The 23550-nt window shown below is 38.0% G+C and overlaps 1 protein-coding gene across 7 annotated transcripts in view; it reads right to left on the bottom strand.

Annotated features, from left to right (window-relative positions):
* Rbpj (recombination signal binding protein for immunoglobulin kappa J region) overlaps nt 1–23550 on the bottom strand; it is a 75772-nt gene that overhangs the window by 28557 nt on the left and 23665 nt on the right. For 3 of the 7 annotated variants that reach the window (XM_040747080.1, XM_021226405.2, XM_021226406.2), the window contains exons 2-3: nt 22607–22784; nt 5314–5352 (exon numbers count right to left, since the gene is read on the bottom strand). In XM_040747080.1, coding sequence (XP_040603014.1) covers nt 5314–5352; nt 22607–22623 — 56 coding nt within the window. In that variant the 5' untranslated portion in view covers nt 22624–22784. Of the gene's footprint in view, nt 1–5313; nt 5353–22606; nt 23457–23550 lie in introns of those variants that run through there. The other 4 variants (XM_005068766.4, XM_013112527.3, XM_040747081.1 and 1 more) reach the window with 2 other exon arrangements.

The following is a 23550-nucleotide window of genomic DNA, read 5'->3' as shown; positions in this document are numbered from 1 at the left end:
AGCTCTTAACTACACAGGCTGCAGGAGGAGTAGGATGGGGACTTCCACAAAAGCTTTGTAGGCAGCTGGATAAAGGACTTTACGGTGTTACTGGGCATTTTATTCAACTTGAGCAGCATAGTTTCTGATAGCACACATATCCATCTTCCCATCTAGGACTTACTGCCTTCTAGGTGCTTGGCATTGTACTAGTGTTTAGTACTAGAAGCAACTAGGTGTTATGGCTGTGTGGGGCAGCTTCAGTTCCCTTCATTTAGTACAAATAGAAAAATAACTAGAGTCTGGTAGTAGTCATTAGTAATAGTTGTCTACAACAGGGATTTGCCAAATAGCCTCTTGCAGACTAAACCAAAATCTTTTTCCTTAAGGGAGGCTTTTGTTTTTCTGTTTGTTTTTGCTTTCTGTGAACACATTTCCTCAAGGGCTAATTTTGAAGTTGACAGTATAAGAATAGTACTAATAGTAAACAAACTCCCAGCACCCTTGGTCACCAAAGCTTTAGAAATTGGAGTGTTTGATCCCTAGCAAAACATCTCATTTCATTTCTGCTCTAAAAAAATCAAAATGTCCCTCATCCTACATGAGTTTTTAGTGTGTAGATGAGTAAACAGCTTGAAATCTTACCACATAGCTAAGAAACAAATTCTAATCACTCTTGTGATTTATTTTTTTCCCTCCTTTTAAAGTCAGTCTGTGAGATATGAGCCACAAGCACTCCTGTGTCTTACAAACCTACAGATTTTACTTTGGAGATAACCAATTTGACCACGCCAAGACCACCACCCACTGTGTGTGCAGAGACAAACTGGGAAGAGAGGTCTCTAGGAACATATAACCAAAAGGGAGCACTGGAGATAGTCAAGACATCATCTTGATTTCCAGCCCTGTCATTGCAAACATGGCCCCCTGAATTCTAGGGATGCCAGGTACCTTCCTGCTCTGTCCCAGCCTCATCTCCAGACTCCCTTCAAGTGTGATTAGCTTATGCTGAATTCAGTGCAAAGCAGTGGTTCTCAAACTGTGGGTTGCGACCACTCTCACAGGGTTTACCTAAGACCACCAGAAAACACAGATATTTACATTATGATTTATAGCAGTAGCAAAAATGCATTATGAAGTAGCAACAAAAAGAATTTTATGGTTGGGGGTTACCTTCATAAGGAACTGTAAAGGCTTTCTATGTCAATCATTTATCATTAATGTAGCATACTGACTTGGTGTTCTTAATGCAAACCTCAATGTACTTGTGAACAAGAAATTTTAGGAAGAAGCTGTCTGCACAGGCTGATGGAATCAAAGATGTGGAAAGGTTAGAATTTTGCTATTTCAAAGCCTAATTACAATCTATTTGGGACTATCTGAAGTCTGCTAAATGGTCATATCCCTACTACAACCTCTGTGTCAAGCTAGACCCAACATCCCGACAAACATAAAAATCTTTTAGAATGTATTAACTCCACAAAACCTAGATTTCCACCAAAGGACTAAGAGTGCTAATGGACAACATACAAGGTCTATCTTCCCATCTTGCTGCAACCTGCTTCTCTGATGTTTCCATCAATGTAGTTTTTTTGGGTTTTGTTGTTGTTTGGTTGGTTGGTTTTTATCGAGAAAGAGTTTCTCTGTGTAACCTTGGCCATCCTGGAACTAGCTCTGTAGACCAGTCAAGCTTCGAACTCAAGAGATTTGCCTGCTTCTGACTCCCAAATGCTGGTATTAAAGATGTGTGCCATCACTGCCTGGCTCCATCAATCTATTTTTTAAATCCCCTGATTTATAACTTTCTTTGTTCTGTTACCATAAAAACTCCATGAAACTGCTCTCACATTGGAACTCTCACATTTTGCTACTGATTACCCTGCCTTTTATTCCTTTGAGGTGAGAGCTGTTTCATCAACCATACACAGCAATACCTATCAAGTCTATAATTGCATTTATACAGGATTGTTACCTAACAGAATGAATGGATTAAAACATACTACCACATAAAAATATAGAAGAAAGAGCATCATCTTACTATGTAAAAATATAGAGAAGGGGGTCAGGAAAATGGCTCAGCAAGTAGAGATTGCCTTGGAAGCCTGACAATCTTGAAAGAGATTAACCTACTCCTGAAAGTTGTTCTCTCATTTCCAAACATATGCCACTGATACATGATGCCCCCACACAATAACTAACTAAACAGAGAGAATAGTCCGACTACTAAAAACTGTTCAACAGTTACTGGCCTAGCTTGAGTCTACAAAAATACATGGTTTATGTGTCTCACGTGTAGGACTTTTAAGAACAAAGTGGGGTGTCCATAAGAGCCAGAGAAGATAGGCGCTCTGAAAAGCTTTACTCCTAAGCAGGATATTCTGAGTGAGAGAACAACAAAACATCATTCTAACAGTCATACAAAATTTAAAGTAATGGTAAACCTTACAAAGGAACTCCTCTGCTACTAAACAAATTCTAGCAAGAGCATGAGTTAGCAGCTACTAGTCTGCAGTTATGGGAGGAATAAATTAGCAAAACTATCTCTGAAAAAATGTGTAGATTTCTATCCCTAGGGACCACCTGTGGAAACTGAGAATACTCTCCTTTCTCAAGCTGACTTCCCACTTCCACAAGCACAGTGTAACACATACACTCATATGCATACATGCATACACATGTGCACACATACAATAAATGTAATTCTTTTAAAAAAAAAAACAAATTCAGTCATGCTGAATAGTATATAGTCTTTACTCCAATTATTTGTGCCCCATTTCCAATGAGAGACTCTCCCCCCAATACTATTTACTTTGGGAAATGTAAGAAAGAACAGCTCAGGGTAGGCCTTGAATGTGTCTCAAAAGAGAAGATATGGCCCCCAAATTACACTCTCTATAACCCAGTGGAGACAAACTCCTTAAAATACTTTTGGCCAAATAAGACACTGCTTACCTAAAGCAGAATCACTTCAAAGGAGAAACATAAAAATACATTTCCAAGTATTAGATGGTACTAAATTTAATATAAAAATTAATGAGACAATATCGCACTTCTAAGTGTGTACTCAATAAAATTAATTACCGCAGAGTTGGTTACTGGTTTTCAATTTTTATTTGCTATTAGATTGACTTTGCTAAGTTTGCATTGGCAATGAAGATATCTATTTTTCTTTTTAAGAGAAACAAACCTTAGCGGAATTCTCCCCTAGAAGATATTCTAGTCTCCCTCTCCCAAGTTATCTCAGACGTAAAACGGTTACTAAGATGTTAAAAGTTTTGAGATCTCACTGGCATACCTTATGGTGGTTTTAGCATGAGCACACTACACCACCACCACAAGAGATTCTCAGTTTTCCAAAGCTGTCCTTTTGAGTCTCTGAAATCCTTTATTTTGTCAGAAGAACAGCTTGCATTTCCTAGAACTTGTGCTTGCAGACTGCAATCCTTTTTTGAACTTCTGAATAGAAATCTTTGCTCATATGGGATGTTAGTCTATAGTTTTACTTTCTCATAATGTTTTTAGTAGCATTACGAGTAATGGAGTAGTCTGTCCTCATAAAATAGAAATCTTTTCTCATGAGATGTTAGTCTACAGTTTTACTTTCTCATAATGTTGTTAGTAATATTGCAAGCATTGTCTACCTTAGGTAACTGAGTAGTCTGTCCTCACAGAATCAACTAGAACTACAGCCTGTCTCCCCACTTTTAGAAAGTGGCGTTTTCTCACTTAAGCACTCTGTAGAATCCAGCAGTGAAGCCAGACTATGTCTGCAGTTTCTTTGTTGGAAAGTTTTTATAATAAATTCAGTCTCTTTAGATAAGGCTATTTGGGTTGTCAACTTCTTCCTTAACAAGCTTAGACAGTTTGTTAGTTTAAGATACTTAAGCATTTCTTCAGAAGTTATTAAAGCATTTGCTTATTAGCCTTTGGTATCTGCAAGGTCTGCAGTAATATTCTCTTTCTTGTTCTTAGACCAATAAATTAGAATCAGTTTTCTAGTATTTCTAATATTGTCTTTATGCTTGGAAGAATTTCTTTCAATATGTTTATGATATTTTTAATGTTAAAGTCTCTATTTACACCCTTTTGAATTAACTTTAAAGCTGTCTGATCTATAGCAAAATTTCAGATGAAAAACTTGCTGTGATCTTTATCTTTGCTTTTGAAATCCATCTTTATCCCTTGTTTTACATTTTTTTTTCTTTACCACTGGTAATTAATTTGACCATGACGTGCTTCAACATACTTTTACACTTGAGATTGAGTTTCTTGAATCTATGGTTCAAAAGCTTTCAACAGCATATTTTCAGGCATTACTTCTTCCTATAGTTTTAGTCATAGCTTCCTTTGCCTCCTAGTGCTGGAATAAAAAGGCATGTGCAACCATCGACTGGCCCTGTGTTCATCACTCTTAAGTACAATTTTCTTTCCATTCCTTCTTTCTTGAGACAAGATCGCACTATGCAGCCTTGGATGGCATGGGACTTACTATGCAGATCAACTTAGCCTTGAACTCAGAGATCTAGCTGCCTCTGCCTCCCAGTACAGCATGGAATAAAAGTGTGCACCACCATGCCCAGCCCACAATTGTTTTTAACAAATATTTTAATAGTAATTATTTGATAATAGCCTAATAGCTATCAGTATGAACCAAGAAGGATGTGGCTACAACAGAACACCACGGAACTATTACAGAGAATTCTGAAGACTAAGGTAATATAATATATTGTGGGGTTAAGGATGAAGAGCAATAATAAAGCGGGATCCCAGTTTAGGTTCAAAAGAAAACACATCTACACCCACACCCACCTGCTTCTTAAAAGATTAAGAACAACACTGAGTGAGGGCTGAAACTGTTAAAACCACTGGGTTGCTTACTTTATAACCTGACAAAAAATTTTATGAGCTTTTAAATTAATTCTTTGAAATATATGATTGAGAATTTAACTTATAATTAAAATACTATATTACCATGAAAATGGGTAAATCTTAGGTTTTCTTTAGATGGGGAAAAGGAATATTTTAATATTCAAATCAGAAAGCATATATTAAATCTCTTATCTTCCCCTTAATTATCAAAGTGTGATTGGCAAAACACTGTTGCAGTTATTTTCAAAATCTATTACTTAAGATGAGATTTTGAAAATACTTCACTTTTTCATTTTTAACGTATATCCTTTTAGCCCTGTTTATTTCTTTAAGAGAGAAGGAAATAGAGGGGTGGGAATAAGCTCAAGATGTAATTACTATATCTGAATGATTTCTAATGTTAGTGTCTAAAACGACAGACTCTATATGCACAGTCAATGTTTGAATGGCTAGTATAATGCTTACCTAGTGAGTCGTTTAGGTGGAGGCCGCTCACCAAACTTCCTAGAAAAAAATTAAAGAAATAAAGTAAATAAATTGATAAATACCACAATAAGAAAGTGTCCCTTATGACTTGTCAGAGAAATCCCAACAATCATCTGTGCCCAGAAATAACAAATGCATGATACAAAGCTTTTAAAAACAATAGATAGCAGTGGGGCCAGAGAGATGCTGAGCAGTTAAAAACACTTGCAGAAGCCAGGATTCAATCCCTAGCACCTATACGCCAGTTCACAATCAATGGTAACTCCAATTCCATGGGGCCCATCCTCTTCTGACCTCCTTGGGCACCAGGCATGAATGTGGTACGCATATGTGCAGGCAAGTGCTCATATGCATAAAATAAGTCTAAAAACAAAACTCCAATGGCAGGCTTTACATACCTACTCTGATCCAGTGGCACATGATCAAATGAGGATAGCTGACATCAAACATCTTACAGAAAAACCACTGAGACTTATGAGGTAGTAGGTCAAAGCACTTGCTAACAACCTGCTAACCTAAATTCAATCCCTAGAACCCACATAATGGAAAGACAGAACCAAATCATGTAAGTTGTATACTAACTAGTACCGTAAGATTTTGTAAACAGAAATACTTTTGTGTTTAATTTTTATTCTACAGTATGTACCGTATTGTATATAAAAAGTATGAAACACATAACCCTTCCCCCTCAATGTTTTCCTGACATGCCAGCAAAGAAGCCTAAGTGGAAATATTTCAAAACATTCAGTTACTTCATACTCAGGAATAGCTACAGAGTATGAGGCAAAAATCTGCTCCTGGATTCTTTTCCACAGACGATGGTTAGTGACTTTTTTTTTTAATTGTTGTTTTTTGTTTTTTAAACAAAGAGTAATCAAATGCACCACTGTCATGTAGGTGCAATAGAGGGATCTGATTTGGACTGGGCATACTATAAAACCCAAGGAGTTTATATAGTTTACAGAAACAAATGAGGAATTACCAAGTCTACTGAAGCATTAGTAAAAAGTAGTGCCCCCTTCTCATGTAGCCCAAGCTGATATACCCCGGGACACTCCATTGGAGAAAACTGGTTTTTCCTCTTCCAGTAGGTATCAGTTACAAATAGCTTCCTGTTTGGGGATGAGAAGACTTTTCTTACAGTAGATGGTAATTAACGCAGTGATCCACAATGGGACAATGTGCATGAAGTGAGAGAGGGAGTACTCAGTCCTATGTGGATGTCTTTACGAACTCCCTCCCCTCAAGGCTCAGGAATCTATGCTGAAGAGGAAGTGGAGCCATTGCAAAAACATGGACTAAAACTCCAAGGAAAACAGCCTCTATCTATGCACAGCAGACTGATAACTCACAGACTTAATAGCAGGCACAAGACCTGCATAACTTCAAGCCAGACAAAATTCCAGCAAGTAAAAGAGGGAGTGGGCACAAAATGATAAGGCTTTTGTGGGTTTTTTTTTTTCTGTAGCCTTCAATCCATTAGATTTTCTAAAAGACAAACTTGCAAACCCATCCATTTGTACATACTTTCTTTCTGCTGGGGAAGAGGTAAGAGGTTTCCTCCTACCCCTATATTCAGCAATGTATTAAGGAAATGTACAACCACAAACGTACAAAAAGTTGTCAGATTTCAGTATCTTAACATGTTTTATGGCCAAAAATAATTCCCATTAAAGAACAAAAACAACAACAAATCTCAACCAATTTAAATATCAAAACAAGAAAGCGGAGAAAAAGACAAATAAGCCCCCCCTCCAAGAAAAAAAATGCCGTGAGTACAGAACAAATTAGTAATCATACCACTAAACCAAAGAAAAGTCAACCTTCACTCTACCTCTAATGTTGGACAATAGCACTCTGGTTCTGGAAGCACATTAATGAATTGAAAAAACGGCTAGAAGCATGGGGAAATCTCTGTAAATGGAATCATAGAGCTTACAGTAATTCTGCTTTTCTTAATGTTACTGATTGTCTGCTTCATGTTGAAAGGGGATTAAAAAGAATTGCAGTCAAGCAACATAAATGAGCTATTTGCAGAAGAAGAAAGTAGAAAAGAAAACATTAACAACCCAAACTTTTTTTTTTTTTTTTTTTTTTTTTTTGGTTTTTATGAGACAGGGTTTCTCTGTATTGTTTCGGAGGCTATCGGTCCAGCCCAGCCTCGAACTCACAGAGATCCGCCTGCCTCTGCCTCCCGAGTGCTGGGATTAAAGGTATGCGCCACCACCGCCCAGCTCAACCCAAACTTCTTAAAACAGTATATAATTATAATAAAGCACTGGGGTTTCTGAATGATGACTTAAGAGAAAAGAAAATGCAGGACAGAGAAGCCTAACTCATACCTTCAAGAAAGAAACTGACTACAATGATACACATCAATATACACTCTAATAACATGGCATAAAACACAAATGAAGTCAGTACTGACTGGGAAAGTGCTTGGTAACTAATGGAAAACCACAGCAGGCTCACCAGCATCAGCCCCCACGTAATGTTTGCACCACGTTTGCCCCTCACTAATTACTTACTGAGCAACTACTAGGGACCAAGTAGAGGTATGTCCAAACATCAATGCGCATACGGTATAAATGTGTGCCCTTACGGGAACCTATGCACAGTTAGGGCAAATGGACAGAGAGATACTTGGTGTATTCATATTCATAATTTACAAACACAAAAATTTCCTTGTGTGTACTAAGTACTCTAACAACTAGTTGATATCCTTAGCCTTGAAAATACATTTTTAAGTAAACACATGATTTATCTTTAAATAGTTTATTCATTTTTTTAATCTACAAATTGCAGAAAACAGCTTATGAAGCCATGCATCCTTTGAAAAGGACACTCATCAGGAGTATGTTCAGTGGAAGAGCTCAACACCCTGGGTATCTGATCCTCGGCTTCAACTTTAAAAAAAGAGTATATCAGCCTTTTTCAAACTTTGAATCAGATCTTATCTTAAGAGCCAATTTAAAAGCAACAGTACTAGAATTTGACTCAGTATAATTTGTCACATTACTCAGTTCTGGGTAATGTGACAAATATGATCAAAGCAGATCAAGGTCCTCCTGGACCACATTTAGTAAGCACATTCCTAATAAACAGACCAAACATCCCCTGAGCTGATGTCAAAGACAAGGAGTAGACAGACCCCAATAGATGAAGACATGTTCCCTACTTGCTATTATGCATACTGTGTAGAAACACTTAAAAGGGACTTTTTCTTAACTTTAAAGTCTCTTCTACTTTTGCTCTTTGATGTAAAATAACAACAATACCTTCTAACAACCTGACAGCAATCTGTGTCAATGTACTAGGGTGGGAAAGACATACATAACTAAGACCACCATCTCCAACTGCACTCTGCACTAGGTTTTTCAAGTAACTCGGTAGAGGAAGTTGTTGTAGTGGGGGTGGGTGAGTAGGTGCTTAAAAAAATTATGGCCCCACAATAAAAATCTTTTCATTTGTATCCTCAAACAGAAGTATAATCACACTCTGAAACAAATTACTCCAATTATATGTGTCACAGAATGAAGCAGAGTATATGTCAGTGGTAGAATGTATACTTAGCATTCATGAAACCCTGGGTTCATTCCCAGAAACCCAGTTCCCCTTAAAATAAGGCAAGAGAGATCAAATGGGACTGAGTTAAATCATACAAATGCCACTTACACAAAGCACTAAGAAACAATATCATTTTTATACTATGGTGAAAATGTAGAGCCTGAATCCAAACATAAGGAACAAATTCAGTATGTGAAACAGACAAAATAAGAAAATGACTCAGTTAAAGACACAAAAACAAGACCATGCAACATATGATTCAGAGGACATTAGAAAATTAACAGTGTCTGCATAAACAGGTCAGATTTATTTTAATTTCCTAATTTTTAATTACTATACAGTAGCTGTGTAGAGAAACATTCTCACTTCTAGAAATATTGTAGTTTAAGAGAAAAATATGATGCTGACATCTTATCTTCAAAAATCTTATCTTCAAATGATTCAAAGATAAAGGATCATCTGTGTCCATCATATGTACATGTGGATAGATACACATACACACACACATACACACACACACACACACACACACACACACACACACACACACACACACACACACACACAGAGGAATAATGTAAATATGGTCAATGTTCTTTGTCAAGTATCCGCTGACTACTGTAGTAATTTTGAGACTACTTGGAGAAGCTGGTATCACAGCAGAGCAAAAGGCCAGGCCCAGAGAGGCAATCACCTTCTCATCAAGATGTTGGCCTGACTCTACTGAACACAGAACGTGGTAGTGAAATGGTACATAACAAGCCTTGTAGCTAGTTTCTTGCTACAGCTTTTATATTATTAACTCGATTATTATTATCATTATCATTATTATTATTAACTCGGCTGCTATTGATATAGAGCTTGTTAATCCCAGCATTCAAGAGGCAGAGACAGGCAGATCTCTGCGAGTTTGAGGCCAGCCTGGTTTACTGAGCAAGTACCAAGACAGCCTCCAAAGCTTCAGGGAAACCCTGTCTCGAAAAACCAAATAAATAACTATATAAATACACAGGATTTCCATGACTTGGGGCTACCACCAGGTATCCAAGAAAAATTTCCATGAGGATCCAGTGATGAGGGTGTACCAGAAACCAAAGGTCTTGAACCAGACCAGTGGCTCATTGCAATGAACATTTGGTTCAGTAAAGCTGACTGAACAAAGGGGTATATACTATGTGACACAACGAAGATCCCAATGCCACCAGGACTAATGAAGAGGTGTTGGAGAAAGTGAGAAAGATGGAGAATAGGTTTCTGTTGTTGTTGTTTAGTTTTTTATCCTGTTTTTTGTTTGCTTCCTTGCTTGTTTTGGTTTGATTTTCTTTTCCTGTTGGGGGAAAGGGGTCCACTGCAGGGGAAGAGGGGAAAATATGGAGGACTGAGATGGGTGAGTGGAATTGGGGTAATGTGAAATTTCCTAAGATTCAATTAAAAAATTATGTTAAATATAAAAAACATTAAAGAGGTTCTGGTTATAACGTGTTAATAACGTCTTTAGAAACTTTATCTAATGACCTGTACACGTGCCTCTATGAATTATGGCATGACTTGCTGATCTATAGACTGGTCTTTTTCTATCCTCTTACTCACTGAAGAAATATAATCTGTGTGGGAGAGTAGGGCAGTGTTCAGACCCAAAGTGCCATCTTATGAGGTACCATCTGTCAGTCATGGGAAGGGCTTTGTGCCAAGAGCACTAACTCTTAACTCCAGCGCAAACTAGTGGCAACTTCAGTCGAGGTCAACCTGGTCTACAGAGCGAGTTCCAGGACAGCCAGGTGATGGGGGGTGTCCTTCTCTTATTAGTTGATGAATAAAACACAGATTGTCCAGTAGCCAGGTAGGAAGTATAGGCAGGGATACCAGACAAGAAGAATTCTGGGGAGAGGAAGGTAGAGAGAAGTCACCAGAGAGAAGTCATGTAGTGGCCAAAAGGAGTAACATGCTGGAGCATTATGGGTAAGCCACAACATCATGGTATGCATAGTTTAATAGAAATGGATTACTAATTACTAGCCAGTAAGAAGCCTGAGCCATTGACCAAACAGTTTATAATTAATATATGCATCAGTGTGTTTATTTAGGGCTGAAGGGTGGCAGAACAGAAACTCTGCCTACAGCCAGAATAAACAGAGAAATCCTAGTCACCGAAAAACAAAAACCAAACGAAAAAGGAAGTAAGCAACTTTCAACTCTATGCCTCAGTGTTCTCAAATAAATCCATAGATGGAGTACTTCTAAACAGGGTTTTGAAAATTTCAAAAGGTTAGTACATGAAAAGAACAGACAAGAGTACCTAACAACCAACTAAGCACACAATAAAACACTACTGCTCCTTCAAAGCTGATTATTGAATGATAATCACATAATACAAGGCAATTTGTAATAATGCCTTTGTCACTGTTCTATTGCTGTGAAAAGATACCATGACCAAAGCAAAATAGAAAGCATTTAATTGGGGGCTTGTTTTTCACATCCCTCCAACAAATCCTCTAAGTGCATGACACCACAACAACCACTATGACAAGTCTCACAAGCACCAATACTGTCCCAGCCTCCCAAATTGTTAGAATTACAAGTGTAAGGTCCAGCTAATCCAACAATGGCTGTCTCCCAACAGAAAGTGCAAAAATCTTGTAGTTGTTCTGTCCATGAGGCTGTATGTCTTAGCTGGTCTTCTGTATATGTTAGAATCCCAAAGAAGCAGAATCGACTACCAGTGAAGGGAGAGCAAGGGCAAGCAGGCAGAGATCACAGACTTCTTTCTTCTTTATCCTTTCTATTGGGCAGCTACAAGAAGGTACAGCCCAGATTAAAGGTGGGTCTTATGACCATATACAGATACAGATTTAAGGTGTGTCTTCCAAACTCAAATGATATAATTAACTAAAAATCCCTCACAGCTATGCCCAAAAGCTTGGGTTTTTAGTTAATACCAGATTAATCATATTGACAACCATAAGACATGGGTTAGCATCCAGAATACACAAATTCCTATAACTCAACAAAAAGTCTAATGTAAAGGGTCATACAGACATCTCTGTAAGGTAAGGTAAACAAATGAGTAATATACTATGAAAATGTCTTAAATCATTAAGAAAGAAAATAATCAAAGCCACAGTAAGATACCACAACATACCTGTTAGGATAGCTAATAAAAACATGCAAGAGACTGGAGATGGCTCAGTAATTAAGAGTACTGACTGATCTTCCAGAGGATGTGGGTTCAATTCCCAGCACCCACATGGCAGCTCACAACTGTCTGCAACTCCAAGCTCAGACACCCTCACACAGACATACATGCAGGCAAACACCAATGCAAAAAAAGATAATAAATTATAAAAAATCCACAAGTAAGAATGTAAAATATTGCAACATCTATACAAGACAATATGATTTAACAAAAAATGAAACAGAATTACTACATGATTCACAATACAATTCTACTCTCAGGCACACACTCAAAACAAGAGAAAGCAAATACTCAGAGCAGTATACCAATAGCACAGCACATTATTCACAATAGTGAAAAGTGGAAAGAATCCACATACCCACTAACAATAAAGTGGACAAACAAAATGTAATATATTCAAAGAGGTACTTTACAGCCTAAAGGAAGGTAATGCTGGGATATACTACATACATGAGCCTTGGAGAAATGCAAAGTGAAATAAGGCAGACCTAAAACTTAACAAATAGTATTGTAATTTCTAGAATAATCATAGACAGAGAGCAAAATTGTGATTGTATGGAATACATGTGCCTGTGGTCAGAAGACACTTCACAAATGTTTGATGAATGGGTACATATTTCTTGAATACATCAGCTTCTATAAAATGCACTTATGACTAGTAAAACACTAAATTCTTTCCAACCCTATCATCATGCTATAAGTCCTATCAGGTGTTGTGGGAATTCATTCTGCCAATAGGTTAGGGGTACTGGCCTTAGGCATGGATTCTTGGCTGCTGATATAACTCCTTTAAGAGAGGTGGGGGGGCAGTGGTCCTCACTCTCTCAGATCTCTGCTTCCATTGACCCCAAGGCAGAATGGAAGACAGTGGGGCTCTCTACCCTGCTGTTATTCGTGAGTGTTCCCTAATAAAGCTTTGTATCTTCTTATTCGGGCTCTTATGGGATCACATACAACCACCTACAATCAGGCATGCAAAAAACCAGGTATCAAATTAAAGAGAAGACGCACCCTGCCTTATCTGTACAACTGACTAACTCATCATGACAAATAAAGTACAGAGATGGCCATTTATTGAGCACCTTAGCTCTCTGTGCTGGTCTGAATAAGAATGCTGCCATAGGCTCATATATTTGAATGCTTAAGTCGCCAGGGAGTGGCACTGTTTGAAAAGATTAGAAGGATTAGGAGGTGTGGCATGTCACTGGAGGTGGGCTCTGAGGATTCAAATATCCATGCCTTGCCCAGTGTCTGTCTGTCTCTCTGCCTAGGGATCAGGATGTAACTCTCAGCTACTGCTCAAGCACCATTTGTGCGGCCCATGTTCCCCACCAGGATGATAATGACCTAACCCAACCCTCTGATGAACCTGTAAGTAAACTCCCCAACTGTTTGTTTTAATTTGGGGGGGCTAAGAGTTGCATTGGTCATCAAGTCTCTTCACAGCAACAGAACACTAAGACACTTTCAAAAACCGGAATTCCATTCTAAGATAAGAAAAGAGAAAACAGGGCAATTGGAAACCTGGCCTAACTCCACAGAGCTAAGAAGTAGTAGGCAGGGGGCATGTTCAAGCCTGACTCCCAAACCAAATGACTTTTTCCACAGTTACAAATCAAGTCCTAGGATGAAAGGTTAAGTGCTTTCCAAAAAGCCTGACTCTACTGGGGGGTGAGGGACTGGTGGGAGGATTCCCATTTTTAGGACATAAAAAGGGCACAGTGAATACCTAACCCTAACATGGGAGTAAAACAAAATGGTGAGAATCAAAATCCTTATGTTCAAATCAGAGATTACTAAGCTTTTCCTGTGACTTCATGAAAAAGAAGTCTTTAGTGCTAACACCCAACAATACATTTCCTCTGAATTATAGACAATTGTGCTTTCTGTTATCACATGCCACATTATTAATGAACAAATCTACATTTGTAGTAAAGACACACATACTCCTCCCTCCCTCCTTCTCAACCACAGTTCAAAGTTTAAAGACTGGCTTTCTGCTGAAGTGTATCTGAGGCATTAAACTGACTGTCAGTCTGCCAGCATGCACTGTTTAGACAGTGGAGAGCCCAGGACCTCATACTTGCCCATATAAACCTTGGAGGTCATGGGGTTCTGAAGGCAGAATGAGCCACAAAGAGCACAGTTGTGGCTCAGGAAATGATCTGACTGTTTTACTTTGCATTGCTACATTTTCCACAACCATCAGAAACACCAGAGCCAGCAGCACACTTGAGACTTGCTCCCAGATCAGCACACTTGGCTGCTTGAAGAATAAGTTCCTCAAAGCCCATTCTTCCAGTAATTGGCACACTGTTCAGCAGGCAAAAAAAAAAAAAAGCTTGAAGTGGCACTAAGATAAGGATAAAGCCTCTGTAGTTGCTGACCAAACTTTTACAGTTTAGCTCATTCCTTCTATACCATTTATTTGGGTACTTCATTGTTCAATAAATTTAAATCATGCAAACTGCAAAGGTGTTAACTAACCTACTAATCAGATTTATTTAATAAAAAATGTATACAATAGTTTTTCTTTAAGGCTAAGCTCCACTACAGCCACTTAATTCTTAATATTCCTTCTCACAGGTTTGCTAAAGACATAAGAAGTTTCTCTGCTCTACAATATCAGAAACCCCTTCTACTACAGTAATTCATTGATAAAGGCCATTAATTCTTTATTTCTATTCTTCCGTGCCATAAAGTTTGATGAAACGCTCCTCGTTATTTCCCAGGGTTTTCTAACTTGGCCTCTTGTAGCAGAGTAAACAGAGAGAAAAGCAACAGAGAATTTATCTTTACATGTGCTCTCACTTAAGCTTTGTCAACATTCTTCAAAGTTAGTAGTACTTTTAAATTATAAAAGTAGAGTGTTCCCATACATCCTTTTTAAAACTTATTTTTAATTTATGTGTATGAGTGTTTTTGTATATGTTCATGTATATATGCACCATGTTACCTGATACCCAGAGAAGCCAGAGAGGGAATCTAATTTCCTAAAGCTGGAGTTACAGGCAGTTGTGAGTCCCAATGTGGATGCTGGGAACCAAACCTATTCTAGTTCTGTAAGAGCAGCAAGTGCTTCTAACCATGGAACCATCTCTCCAGCCAAGTTTCCCCTAACTTCTACTTACACACTAATAATCATGCTAAGACAATGAGAAAGACCCACATAAAAAGTCTGTAAGGAAGTCAAGTTTTTTGTGTTGTCTTGTTTTCCTGTCCCAAAATGCCCTTTCCTCTTTGTGATAATGCTCATTTGCTTTTCCCATTATACCAACCATCTGCCATATCTTGTTTAGGAGGGAGGGAGCTCTTCTTAACCAATACAAGTATTTATATGTAAATGAAAACTACATTCTAAGGATCAAGTAAACCAACTAGAAAATAGGAAGACCGGAATATGGTTAAATAAACCAGAAAGAAAAAAATGGCTGTGGTACTGGTTCTAAGGGTTAGTCAAATATCGTTCTAAACAATTGCAAGAAGCTTAGAAACAAGACAATACTAACCATCTCCACAATAGGCCAGACTTGCATAACGGAACCTTAGACTATCTTATAATACTCACCAAATTTTATGGCAGACATGTACACTAAGACAAACTGACAGTATTAGTAGGTTGTCTTAACCACATTAAACATTTACTGAAATACATATGTCAAAAACAGAACAAGATATTGCACTGGTACTTCGGTTTGGTTCTGGTATAGCTGAAGAATCAATCCTATTAGTCAAGAACCCCAGCCCATCTGCTTTCTTCCCATAAACACTGACCAGGCAACAAAAGACACACCAAGATAGCCTGTGGCAAAATAAGTACCAAGAGGCCAACAAGCTCCTTATTTTGAAGATGTTTGGTCCCAGGCCAATCTGCTAGGATTAAAAGTTTATGGTTTTTTCCTAGCATCCTCAAGACTGAGTCTTTCTTGTTGGTCTAGCCACTTCTCATTTGACCTGCCTGGTTCTGTGACACAAAGGTTGACCTCAGTCAGTGTTCACAGTATTAATCTACAGGAAGAATGCAGAGCAAAGACTTTTGTTTGTTTAAATTGCATGTAATGGGGTTGGGTGAGGCTGCAGAGTACAAAGAGAAGACAGAGGAAAGGAAACAGAGGCACTAGAGCCAAGAGAGCAGCAACAAAAGACGGGAGAAAAAACTGTTTTGGGGAGTGTCAGAATCACTAAGTCAAAGGAAGCAGAAGAGTAATGGAGAATCCAGTAGCCATAAAAGGGCAACTGTTCACCTCCTAACAAACCAAATCTGGTCATTCCCAAATACGGAAATGTTTTAGTTGGGTATAAGTTTTTCTTCTGGAGATATGAAAAAAAGATCAGTTTCCCTATAATCTTATACTTTGCTATCTTTTCATTGTGAGGAAAAGCTCCAGTTTTTAAGTTAGGTAATTCCGAGCTTTGCTCCATCAAAGTCCCTGTTTTCCCAGTGCCTTCAGTTACTCCCAACTTCAGTCTGTGAAATGGGAATGTTGAGTCAGTGTGACACGTGGGCTACTGAAAGCAAAGCACTTAACAAGAAGCATACACTCTCTGTCTACAGTACCACCCTGAAGACTTTCTAGCCTTTAGACCAGTGGTTCTCAACCTTCCTGGTGGTGTGATCCTTTAACTTAGGTGCTCATGTTGTGATGATCCCAGCCACAAAATTATTTTTGTTGTTACTTCATATCTGTAATTTTGGTACTGTTATGAAAGGTAATGTAAATATCTGGGTTTTCCAATAGTCTTAGGTGCTTTAGATGTACCAGTATCTAACTCACAAGAATAATGCATTTGTAGAAACAAAGATTGTCTCAAAAGCAAGAAATCTGGGAAGCAGAGGCAGGCGGATCTCTGTGAGTTTGAGGCCAGCCTGGTCTAAAGAGCTAGTTCCAGGGCAGTCTCCAAAACAATACAGAGAAACCCTGTCTCGAAAAACCAAAATAAAATTAAATTAAATTTTAAAAACCAAGAAATCCTTCTGAATATTTTGTCATTCAATCTGTACATCAAACATTAAGCAAATAAGAATATGGACTCTTATCCCATGACAAGATAGGTGTTTATCTTAAAAACTTACCCATCATAAAAACATGTATTTTGTAAGCACTTAGAACAGAACTATGGGAATTGCAGAACAAGATCTATTAATGGGGTATACAGAAAAAGCTTGGGAAACAGGGCTCGGATTAAAACTTCCTTCTTGAAGTGGGAGCTAGTGAAACTTTCAAATGTGAATGCTTTCCATGGATCCACCTGTCCCACCTCACCCTGCTATGGATGCTGCCTGCCTCTGTTCTCCCACCCACAGGCTTTTTCACAGGAATTTCAACACAGGGGTCTTAGTAAAGCTAAATTTAGTTAATTTAGTTGCTCAACTGCTGCATCACCTTCATCACCACTATTGTGACACATAAAACACAGAGTCCTCAAAGTAACTTACTTTTTCAAAGAGTTTTATCTCACCTTCCACGCCCCACAGTTCTGTCCCAGGATTCCCAGCATATAAGGAAGGGGGGGAGAGAGAGAAGGAGGGGGGAAGGAGGGGGGGAGAGACAGACAGAGACAGAGAGAGCACCAGCTATGTTCTCCCTAATGACTGTTTTTCAATGTGGCATGCTTACAGTCACAGCCTTAAAAAGTCTGTATTAACACAATAGCTGTTAAAGCAATGTCACCTGACAATGCATGGTATTTCTTTACAGCTTCCCCAAAATGGGCTACAAAAGTGTCATAGCACTCCTGCCCTCTGGCTGAATGAGAACTTGACTTCCTCACCAATAAAAACTGTACTTGTTCATCTTAGCTGGAGTGTGGCACCGTGAACAACACAAGCACATCTTCCTGTTCATCTGTCCTTTCTTTCCACGGCACACACACAAAAAGTGGCTTCAATGAATTTTTCAAAGGAGCCATTTTTTCTTGTTGCCTCATTTCCTCACAGAAACTGACCTGACACAACAAATTCTACTTTCTCAACTAGGTTTTATGAAGTACTCCTTTTTGAGCTATCCTACATCCACACACATCCAAAATAGTACTATTTTTCAAAGTAATGAAATTCAGCATAGTCAAAACTGTGCTCTTAAAAATTTTTTTGGGTTGGGGGAGGGAGGTAGAGGGAATTGGGAGGAGGGGGGAAAACTTTGGTTGGGATAGAAGAACAAAAAATAAGCCAAAAACATTTAAGGTATCTTTTAAAAGATCTTTAAAAAGAAACCTTCATTTTTAGAGGATAATTCTGACATGTTTTTAAAATTGTTTTATTTTCTGAGTGTTTTGCCTCCGTGCATGCGTGTGTACCACGTGTGCCAGAAGGCAGCCATCTGATCCCATGACACTGGAGTTACAGTCAGTTCGGGAGGTCGTGTAGGTGCTGGGAATCTAATGCAGGAATACAGCCAGTGCCATTAATCATCACCCCGGCCTCCTGACTTGTTTTTAGTAAACAAAACCATACTGAAATTATATTTAGTACCGGCTGCCTTAATTTATAGTGCAGGAGTTCTATTGCATCTGGTCACAGAACTCAGTGAGCTAGAGTATATTTTACTGTCTTCAGCTCTGTGCTAGGAAGGATAAGCTCACCAAATGAACCAAAAAGCTGCTATGGTACATTTATGATACCAAAGAAAAGGAATGTATCTCTGAAAACAAAAATGCCAGAGCTCCCAGCATCATGAAGCACGGTGATCTTCATGTAAAAGCTAAGCAATGCTACTGAAAACAGAAGAAAGGAATCCTCTGGAGACAAGGGACAGTTGGGATATGGGGAAATTTGGAGGAAAGCAATAGAATAAAAGAAACTGAATTCTTCTAAACTGTAAGTCCATATGTTCTCATTATTCACTACCTCCCTACTAACAACATATGTATGCATACATCTGTATAGACAACAGCTGTGGACAAATTTGAACAAATATTCCTACCAGAAAGGGAACTAATGGCAGTCAGTCTAAAGCAAGAGTTCAGGCTTACTTATAAAGCATAGGTCAGTGGCAACTTACAAAAATGAGGGTAATCCCAAAACAGCTGTACAACAGGAAATAGGAACAGCATAGATAACAGTTTTCCATAACAGCACAGATGGTGCCCTCCCGTTTAGACAGCCTTCCCACTCTATATACTCTAGCTCCCAGGCTTTAAGACATATGCAGATGAGACAGAGGAAGGAATGGCTGGAATCTCAAGTCAGTTTTTAATGATGCCTTCTTCTATGAGGGAACATCAAGAAGCCCCTCCCCTGCATCTTGAGGCTCTCTTAAAAGCAGTCAAAGCTGTTCTGATGAAGATGATGGTTGCTATAACTCATAGGCTAGCATTCCACAACCACCACCATTAACAGGGCAACTAATCCACTGGCTGGGAAACTACATATTCTACAGTTTCAAAACAGTATTCCTAAGGAGGACAGGATCACACACAATTCAAAGAAGGAATCATATCTTTTAGCTCAATTTCTCAGAACTTGAGAAAGATGAATTATGCTGATTATCTCTGCCCTCTTCTTCCAACAAAGAATCCTTCCTTTTTTTTTTTCAACCCCCAGTATAGAAAACTAAAGCATAAATTCCATTACTGTGAAACAACTCACCAGAAGTCTTTGTCCTTTTACTGTTCACTGTTTTCTAGGAAGCATAATTTCATTTTAGAAACAAGGTAAAAAGTACTTATACTGACATTTATTTACCTTGAAGCATTATTTACTTTAAAATGTTTACCAATATTCTCAATAGATCTATAAAGCAAATATCTGCTTTTATGAGGATACTGTAGTTGGCACAGGTACATACTAGTCCAAGAAAAATGTGTAAATGTCATGTAAATCCTAACAGAAACAGAAATTCTCATAACTCAAACACTTTTAACACTGACATCTTTTTAAACACTGAATTAAAGAAACACCTGTTAAATGAGCAATTCCTTACTTATCACAAAAAAAATAAGTTATGAGGGTTTCCTTGAAATTTTTAGCTATATGTTCCACTTACATAAATGAAAAGCAAGAGCAAATTATAACTAATATTGTAAATGACTTATTAATGATGAACCTCTGAATATTTAATGGGACAGACATAACGGACAAAATGGAACAAATCACTGTCTTCTAGTTAATATCTAACTCCTTCCAGATGAAACAGTGGGTTCACTAATACCTGCCTGAGATACCTGCAAGCTTTGGAGCCTGACAGCATCTTGGTAACAAACAGCCAGGCTTTCATCAGTTTCCTAGTCTTACATTACTATAACTCAGGTTCCTATAATCCAGTACCTACTGGAAACAAAAGTTTGACAAGAGCCAGTGAGATGGCTCAATAAGTAAGGGTGTTTGCTGCCAATGCTGATGATCTGAGTTGCATATCCTGGACCCACGTGGCACAACAGGAGGACTGACTTGACAAAGTTGTCATCTGTCTCCACATACAAGAGGTATGTGTGTCTGGCGGGGAAGGAGGATAGAAAGAGAGGATTGGTAACACCATCAAGAGCCACTGTTATCCTGTTTTCTCATTTTCTTCTACACCCCACAGATGCCTGTAACTTACTTATATAAAACATACATGTAAAGGAAACCCTGCAGGTAACATAGAGTATCCACACCAATAAAGGCCACAAGCAAACAAACATACTCTGGTCACTTTTTTCCAGCAAAGCAAGATCATGCAAAACCAATTGTGGCTATAGAACACAACTAGAGCTAAAACAGACCACAGATCCAGATGTGTACATATTTTTTATTTTTACATTTTAAATATTGAAATAATTTCAAAATTACTAATATATCCTTTTCTTTATTCAGGACTCATTTTTGCCATACAAGATTTTTTCAACAATGGTCATAACCCACTTATTTTTTTGAACTCACAATTCAAAACACAGAACTTCAGAGAACACAAAAGTTACCCTAGCAAAGTAAGAACATCAAAAATTACCAGTCCTTAGTGGTCAACTTTCAGTGCCAGAACAAAAACCCAAACTGAAAATACCAATCCAATGATGGGTTTTAACTGTAGGAAGTTTCAGGATAGGACAAATAATTGCACCCCAAGAGTCCTGATTTCACATTTAATAATTATCACTCTCACTATCTACCACTGATTCTTATTGCCAAACCCTTCATATGCATGCAATCATTTAAATATCAAATGTAAATTATACTATATAGCTATACACCTTTTTAATATACAAATTTGTGCTTCCCAGGTTATTCTTACAACCTGTCAAGATAACAAAGAAAACTCAGTATAAAACTTAGGAAAACAGACTACAAATTTCTTAAAACAAAGCCGTAACTCTTCCACCAAGAACAAAAATTGCCAGAGCACTAGAATCCTATCTGGATTACAAGCAAAGCAAATGGAGGCCAAAGTGCAACCCAGAAATACAATTTAAAACTTTAGATACAGATACTATTGTTTGCCATCAGACATCAACTTCTGGGTTGAAATGAATGACTGCCTTGGCTCATAACCTCCAGATGACTCTACCTTGGAACATGATTTGATCACTGTCATCACCAACTAGATTTTAATATAAAACAATTTAGTCCTGGCTTCAACAACTAAATTCCAGTAATAACATAGTTACTGATATGCCAGAGGATCCACTATATGCAGCCCAATTAAACTCTGTCCTGTATCAGTGTTTCCATTCAACCTGTTGATCTGTGGCTTACACCTTTATCTTTCCAATGAACACATTTTCCTTCATGCTGTAAAAGACAAACTATTCTAAATCTGATAGAACATTAATAAGGTCAGTGATGCACCCAAATTCATTCACTTCTATACACAAAACAATTTCAAGAGCAAACATAGCACAAAAACTAGATTCCAAGACTTCAAATAATAACATAATCTTACAACATGCAAGTAAAATTTTCTGAACATAAAAACTGTAAAGAACCTTAATGCATAAGTAGGTGTTACAGAGTCTAGACTTACCACTCCTAGGGACCACAATTACAAGACTACATACTGTGAACACATGTATGATTAACTGCATACTTATATCCACGAACTCACAATATACACATATATTTTTTTAATCACTCATTTTCCTCTAAGTGATTTTTTTTCCACAAAGGACAATACTGTTTGTTTACAACACAATACTGCTTACAAGCAGTACAAGGAATCATTTTACTAGTCACATTAATACCCTAAGTGAAGAACTTATACAACTGTTTTTTGTTCAGGCCACCATGAAGTGACAGCATTGCAGAGAAATAGTCTGTGATACATAACTAACATTAGTTATGTATCTCTAAACTATATGATGAAATAAATTATAGTCTTTTACAATTAGTGTAAGGAAAGCAACTATCCTGGTGTCTTCCACAAACTTACATCAAAAGAGGGGAGGAGGGTAAAAACCTCTGGCATAAAGGTTGTGATTTTAACAACAAAACCCCATGATACATCCATAACCATGACTGTGATGAAAAAAATGACAGAATTATTAAGTGTTGATTCAACCTATGACCTCTGGATCACTGAGAGATTTCTAAAAGCATACCTTTTAATCCACGCCATAGTACTTCAAGAACATGTTAAGGTAAGTCACACTGGAACACTTCGAAGCACCTCACAACACCTCAGCCCGTGTATCTCATTCTCCTTTGCTTTTGAGATCATAATGGTTCCGAAGAACTATAATGCATCCATTTGAATTGATAGTCTCATAATTTCAATAACTTAAAAACAAAAACAAAAATAAGGACTTAAGTGTTGATTTATTAAGGCACTAGTGCACTGTGTTAACTGCTGCTGTGACTTAGAAAAACAAGAAGCCACTGTGGCCACTATGCAACACTGTCAGCACTTGCTTTACACAGATGTTTCTCTAGCAGTTCCCACAAATTTGTCTTTACTGTTTCTTCTACCCATCTCTTCATCTGACTCATTAGTATTCTTTGCATATTCCTCCTTAATCAACTTGAGAGCAGTATTTATCTTTGCCCACAGTCCTGTGGGAACTCTGCTCCATAGCTAAGCTTTCAGAAGTACAGGTAAAATGACTTAGAGCTTGTGCCCAGAGTCTGAGGAGACAGAGCAGTCTTAGGAACTGTATCCTCAACCTGTGGTCTAATGCTACTTCTGGGAAGATAGTGAAGAACAGACTGAACTACAACAGCCAAGTGGACAGAATCATCTACTCGCTTGCTTGTGTGGAGGTGGGGCTTGACCGCAGAAGTCCTCTGTTAAGTGTTAGGTCAAGAGAAGACCTACTCCTGCTTCACTGCTGCTCTGTGAGCACCCTGGAAGACATGAGGCCTTTTCTCTTCACCCTGACCCAATTTTTAAACTAGAAAACATTAAAAACATTTCATAATTAAGATATGATAAATTCATATACTGCAGTTTTATATCTACTAAGAACTCACAGTCTTTGCAAGTTTAATACAGACTATTTGTATTGCACACAATAGAATAACTTATCATTGAATATATACATTTGTT

Source organism: Mesocricetus auratus, unplaced genomic scaffold (assembly GCF_017639785.1).
Source record: "Mesocricetus auratus isolate SY011 unplaced genomic scaffold, BCM_Maur_2.0 Super-Scaffold_100006, whole genome shotgun sequence".
In the NCBI taxonomy this organism is placed as follows: Eukaryota; Metazoa; Chordata; class Mammalia; order Rodentia; family Cricetidae; genus Mesocricetus; species Mesocricetus auratus.
This window is presented reverse-complemented; position numbering and strand designations above follow the sequence as displayed.